General features: G+C 43.9%; 1 protein-coding gene across 2 annotated transcripts in view; it reads left to right on the forward strand.

Moving 5' to 3' along the window:
* The window catches only part of Parp4 (poly(ADP-ribose) polymerase family member 4), a 90,993-nt gene that overhangs the window by 15,773 nt on the left and 68,286 nt on the right, over window positions 1–6,934 (forward strand). For both annotated transcript variants that reach the window (XM_031362554.1, XM_031362555.1), the window contains exons 6-9: window positions 699–809; window positions 2,251–2,400; window positions 3,964–4,101; window positions 5,180–5,353. In XM_031362554.1, coding sequence (XP_031218414.1) covers window positions 699–809; window positions 2,251–2,400; window positions 3,964–4,101; window positions 5,180–5,353 — 573 coding nt within the window. The remainder of the gene's footprint in view (window positions 1–698; window positions 810–2,250; window positions 2,401–3,963; window positions 4,102–5,179; window positions 5,354–6,934) is intronic.

Here is a 6,934-nt window from a genome sequence, read left to right on the forward strand (position 1 = left end):
TTTTTGAGACAGGATCTCATGTATCCCAGGCTAGCCTCCAACTTACTACTAGTAGAATATGACTTTGAACCCCTGATCCTCCTGCCTCTACCTCCCAGATGCTGGGATTGCAAGTGTGTACACCCAGTTTATGCAGCACTTGGAATCAGGGCTTCAAGCATGCTAAACAAGCTACAATCCAACCACTTGTGACAGATATTTAACAATATAAAATGTCAACATGACATTAGAGATAAACCTCTACCCTGTCATTTACAGTTTCTCATATTTGGACAGGATAGATTGACACCAAATATTTATGCAATGTTGAACTGTTACTTTTACATTAAAGGAAAACAGGAAATTTTACTGGACAGTCACACAAATTAAAATCAATATTTGCCTTTGAATTGGTGCCCCATTTATATTTCTAGATGTTTAGATAAAATATAAATTTTAAAGGATATTTTCCTCTATAATAAGAAAAATGTGAAAAGTGACATATTATAAACACAGAGAAAATAACATACCAAAGTATTGATAGTGATTATATTGCTGTGATAGAGTTTCAAGTGACTTTTACTCTCTTGATCCTTCTGTGTTTTCTAAGATACTTCTCCAGATGAGCATGCATTGCTCCAGCATATTAGCAGCTTTTTCAGATGTGGAATGTGGCTAGTCTCAATAGCTCTGCTTCTAAAATGTACTCTGTATTGCAGGTGGGAGTGGACCAAGGCCCGGAGACTGTGGTGGTGGAGCTGCAGAGCTCCCAGGACCCAGGGAGCTGCCCCTTTGTGATAGCAGCACACTTCCTCCTGGCTGATGGAAAGGTGGCAAAGAGTCCTCTCTTCTATCTTTCCCTCCTCCTCTCCTTCTCCATCTTTTCCTCCTTCCATCTTTTCCTCTCTTCCCCCCTTCTCCTCTTCTTCCTCCTCCTCCCCTTTATCCATCTCTATCTCTTCCTCCCCATCTTTTCCTTCTCCTCCTCCTCCTTCTCTGTCTTTTTCTCTTCCTCCTCCATCTCGTTTTGACTGATGCCTAGCAATTGTCCCCAGTAATACCATCCTTTCTAAGGTATTTTTCTCTCCTTCCCTAACCTTGATTGAACCTTCCACATTTCCAAAAAGGAATAGAATGCCAGTCTTCAGAGTTCATTAAACCAGTGTACAAAGACTGCACAGGCTCTGACTGAGTGCTGGGATGAACGTTTCACCTCCCCCATGTGGAGTCTTTTCTCTCTGCTCTGCCTACTCTGGCTGTTTTCTCTTTTAAACTCCAGCTTTAAAGGCTGTCTTTGTAAAAAACCAAATGATTTAAGTGTTCCTTTTCTATCTCTGTGATAAAAACACCATGACCAAGGCAATGCATAGAAGGAAGGGGTCTTATCATTGTGGCAGGAAAATGTGGCAGCCAGCAAGCCAAGAGCTCTTGTCTCCAAAAACAGAGTAAAAAGGAACTGGGAATGAGTAAATAGGACGTTTGAAACTGGAAACAAAGCCTGCCCTACCCCACGATGTACTTCTCCCAGCAAGGCCACACCTCAAATAAATAAATACATAAACGAACAAACAAAAACAACTAGGGGCCATGCCCTGCCGGCAGGGCCTGTGGGAGACATTTTTATTCACATTGAAAGACTGGGGAGACCCCCACTCAAATCTCGGAAGGACGTGCACCCAAGGAAACACGAGAGACTGTCTTGATGTAAACACAAGAGGCAGTTTAATTTCGGAGCTCCAGGTCGACACATATCTCATACAAGAAACAGAGGAATTGACCCCAAGGCTCAGGGGTTAGGGGTTTATATAGGAAAAAGGCCTGGTGGAAATGGGGAATCAACATAGTTATACATGATTGGCTAATTCAAATATCAGCTATTGTTCGTGCAGATCAGAGCAGGAATTCTTAAGAGTGGTGCTAATCTGAGTCAACAGAGCATCTGGCTGACCTCAAACCATATCTAAGAGGACTAGATGGCCCATTACTCAGTTGGGTCCAGACATGTCCTTGAATGCTTTTTCTTATTTTTATGGTTTATCTCTTCTTGGCCAGCTAGTTCCCGGGATGTCTAACAGCTTGCTTGCTTTTGTTCAGGCCTATTTGGAATTTTCTTATTAGCCAGCACAGGCCTCAAACTTAATTTTCTTTTCAACATCATCATAATAATCTTTAAGTAAAGTCTGAACACCTTCATGACAGGATGTCGGTATTCCCAGAAGATGAGTATGTCAATAAGTTAACTGTGTCTTTTGTGTGTGCTGCAATTCCCAGACTAGAAGAGAGAGTACTGGGAAGCAAACCTCCAAAGGTGCAATTGAATATTATGAAGGTTATGTGGAAGACCTGAAGAGACAAGGATTTCTGCTCCAAGAACACTTTACAGCCGATACAACACAGTTAGCGTCTGAGAAACTGCAGGCGGTAAGCTGATTGTGATAGGATTGTGTGGTGCTGGCTGAGTTGGGAGGCGTGATGTATGATTGCTGTTTGGTTTGGTTTATTTTAGATACTCTCTCACTCTAGTCCAGGATGGCATCAAACCCAAACATCCTGCTTCAGCCTAACAGGCACCACCAGACCCAGATGGGTGATTTTTTTCTTTCCTTTTTTTTTTTCTTTTAAGCAGGGTCTTACCATGTAACTCTGGCTAGCTTAGAACTCATTATGAAGACCAGGTTAGCCTTAAATTCACAGGGATTCACCTGCCTCTGTTTCCGGGGTGTTGTGGTTAAAGGCATGTGCCACCATGCCCGGCAATCCAAATATATTTTTTAGTTATTTTATGCATATGGATGTTTTGCCTGTATGCCTGTCTGTGCATTACATGTACTGACAGGGGCCAAAAGAGGGCGTCGCATTCTCTGGAACGGGAGTTACAAATGGTTATGAGCTGATGTGTAGGTGCTGGGAATCAAACGTAGGTCCCCCTGAAGGTCAGGACTTGCTCTTAACCACTAAGCCATCTCTATAGTCTTCTTTCAATATTTTTAATAGAAATATTTTTTTGGTTAGGCACATGGTGGCTTACACTTAATAATCCAAGAACTTTGAAGGTTGAGTTGAGAGGATCTGGGGTTCAAGTTTATCCAAAGTTACATAGAATCTTTGAAGCCAGCCTGGGTTTGTTGAAGCCCTGTCTCAAAGAAATAATGTCTTTATTTAAAAAAAAATAACAAAACCTGGCAAAGGAAAAGGAAATCTAAGAAAAACTCAAAGACATGACACTGGCCAGTGAAATGCGGAACAAGCATATTATTTATTTATCTCAGCTACAAACTCACAGCTTTGAACGATTTCCCTATAGTCTTGGCTGACTCCAGGCTCCTTAACCTATACTGCATGTGCTTAATACCACTGATGGGCCCACATCTTACAGAGTGAGGGAAAAGATGAGAGAAGTGACGGGAGAGGGACACTTCCAGGGGTAAGCGTCAGAGAGGGATGAGGACTCGGAAGCCCAGAGGAGAAAGGAGCCCTGAGTCTTCCAGCTGCCTAGAGTGTACTGTGTGGCTCTCACAAGATACACAAGGCTAAAAACTTTATGAAGTTTATTTGCCTCCCATCTTGTGGCTTGAAGGTATAAGTCTTATGGTTGATGGGCAACAGTGGGGCCAAGCTGCCAGTATTTGAATCTTGAGGGACACTCAAGCCATTCCTAGTCATAGTGCCTGGGCTATTTTTGTCTCACACCAGTTTCTTTGTTTCTTGGTCTATTCTGTTGTGTTTGTTTGGCTAGTTGGTTAGTTGACTGGTTGGATGGTTGCTTGCTTGCTTCGTTAGTTGTTTGGTTGGTTGCTTGGTTGGTTGGATGGTTGCTTTGCCTGCTTGCTTGCTCGAGAAGTTGTAAATGGAACCCAGGATCTCAGATACACTAGGCAGGTGCTCCACTATTGACCTACACCTGGCCAGCTCCTGTATCAGTTTTACACAGAGTGCTCATGAAGACTTTTCTTGATGGTGATTCTCTGTCACTTCGTGTTTCAGTTGCTTTTGGAGGAGGTCATAAGTTCTGGAACCCTGAGCCAGGAGGTGAGCAATTTGCTGGAGGTGATCTGGACAGAAGCTCTGGGCCACCTGGAGCACACACTCCTCAAGCCGGTGAACAGCGTGAGCCTGAATGATGTAAGTCAAGTGTGTCACTGAGGCACCTCAACAAACCTACTTCCTGGTGGGTAGGTGGAAGCAGGGGGGCCAACACTCATGTGCTGCCTGGTCTTCTCTAAAGTCCACTCCTCACTGTTCCTTCTGCTGTCCCTGAAGAACCAGATGTCTCTGTCATGTCAGTTCATAGTAGTGACCAACATAGGCCTCAGCCTTGGTGCCAAGGCACAGGAGTTAGTGGCACTTAGATACCCAACCCCTGACCTGCTTCACAGCATCTCCTTCAGCCTTTCACATTCTCGCTGTCTTAGGGAAGGCAGGCCTGCTTCTAGAACACCAGGGCATGCTGTTCCCCTTTCCAGTATATATAATGGTGACTAAAGAAAACATGATTGACAGAGGCTATTTCCAATTGTACAACTCATGCGACTGAGTAGTCATATGAAGATAATGCAGGGAGTGTTCCCCTGCGGAGTGAAACTGACCGTTTCAGGGAGAAACAGACTTCCTGCGATTAGGAAGTGCATTATGGAATGCACTCGCATAATTAGGAACATGGCCCTGGTTTGAGGCTGACATCACCCTATGATTTCCTGTGAAAAGCACGTCTCCTACAGTTCCATTTGTATTCCTGTCCTCTTGTGTACCTATGTGTTCATGTGCACACATGTATAGAAATAGGATGCTACATTTTTCTTCAATGGGGTGTCCACTGACAAATTGCCCATGATCCAGTGAATAACCCTGCACTTAGACGAATGGAAGCACCCCTCGGTAAACTCAGTGAGCTAACTAAGAAATAACCTTCTGACGGTCCCTCCACTTCCCCGAAGCACCTCCCTAGGGAGTAAGCCTTCAAACATGGGCCTTAGAAACACAGTCAAGACCCATGCTAACAGGATTGAAATGATGAAAGAATTAAAAAAAAGATATTCTATTTCCTTTAAAGGCCCAGCCTGTAGCAGCATCAGCAGTCTGTAGAAAGTTCATGGTTCCAATGTCTCCAGCAGCTGTTTTAGATACTTTTATGGCTGTCTCTTCAGTTTTGTGACGACCAAGATTTAGACTTTAAGAAGTAGATTTGCTTTTGTGTCTGCAGGTGAGTAAAGCGGAGGGGATTCTCCTCCTGGTAAAGACAGCACTGAAGAATGGAGACTCCCCGGAACAACTGCGGAAGACAATGGCCGAGTTCTACAGGCTGCTGCCTCACAGACATCCAGCATCAGAAGAAGTTAACCTGAGGCTGTTAGCTCAGAAAGAGGACCTTTGTCAGGTATGGCCCTGGAGGAAAGAACTCAGTTCAAAATGTGTGGCTGGGACATCCCTTTAAAATATAGTGAATTAGAGCTGGAGAGGTGGCCCAGTAGTTAAGGGCACTGGCTGTTCTGGCAGAGCACCTGAGTTCAGTTCCTGGCACCCACAAGGTGGGTCACAACTGTCTGTAACTCCAGTTCCACGGGATCCAGTGTCCTCCTCTGGTATCTGTGGGCACCAGGCATGCATGTGGTATACATGCATACATGTGGGCAAATACTCATACAGATAAAACAAAATAAGTCTTTAAAAAAAATAAAATAAAGCTGGGCATGGTGGCACATGCCTTTAATCCGAGCACTTGAGAAACTGAATTTGAGGTCAGCCTGGTCTACGTAGTGAGTTCAAAGATAGCCAGAGCTATGTAGAAAAACCTTGTCTCAAAAAAACAAACAAAAGCCGGGCAGTGGTGGCACACACCTTTAATCCCAGCACTCGGGAGGCAGAGGCAAGTGGATTTCTGAATTCAAGGCCAGCCTGGTCTACAGAGTGAGTTCCAGGACAGCCATGGCTACACAGAGAAACCCTGTCTCAAAAAACAAAAAACAAAAAACAAAAAACCAACCAACCAAACAAACAAAAGCAAAACTATAATAATAATAGTAGTAGTAACAATAATATAAAAAATAAGATATATATGGTGAATAAAGCCAGGCATGGTTATGTACACCTATAATCCCAACAGGAATGGGAGGCAGAAGCAGAAAGACCAGAGTTCAAGGGCAGTCTCAACTATATAGAAGTCTTAAGCTAGCCAGGACCACATGAGGCCCTAACCCAAAAAAAGGGTGGGAGTGGTAAGGGTTGGTGTGCAGGCTATAGAGACAGCTTGGTGATTAAGAGCACTTGTTGCTCTTGCCAAGGACCGGGTTCAGCTCCTAGCACCCACATGATAGCTCACAGCTATCCATAACTTCAGTTCCAGGGTATCCCATGTCCTCTTATGACCTCTGCCAGCACCAGATATACACATGGTACATATACATACATGCAGGCAAAACATTCATACATATAAAATGAGAAATGTGTAAGTCTTTTTAAAAAACGTGTGCCAGGTAAGGTGGCACACACCTTTAATCCCAGCACTCTGGATGCAGAGGCAGGTGCATCTCCTTGAGTTCCAGGCCAGCCTGGTCTACATAGTGAGTTCTAGCCAGGGCTATATAGGGAAACCCTGTCTCAAAAAGAGAGAAATAAATAAACAAAAAGTGATGCTTGGGCCAGGGTCCAAGACTGAATAAAAAGGAGAAAGTGAGCTGAGCATCAGAATTTCATCTTTATCTGCTTCCTGAAAGCGGAGACGGAGTGAACCAGAGGTCTCGCAATCCTGCCACCATGCCGCCCCTGCCATGGCGGACTGCATCACCCCCTTAAACCAGGAACCAAAACAAGCCTTCCTTCCTTAAGTTGCCTCAGTCTGGTATTTTGACACACTAATGAGAAATTTGAATTGCTACACTAATGTATACTTCTATTGTGCTATCAGTGAGGCAATTCTTTTTTTTTTTTTAACTTTTATTGCATTATCGGAAAAGTTACA

Source organism: Mastomys coucha, unplaced genomic scaffold (genome assembly GCF_008632895.1).
Source record: "Mastomys coucha isolate ucsf_1 unplaced genomic scaffold, UCSF_Mcou_1 pScaffold9, whole genome shotgun sequence".
Classification (NCBI taxonomy): domain Eukaryota; kingdom Metazoa; phylum Chordata; class Mammalia; order Rodentia; family Muridae; genus Mastomys; species Mastomys coucha.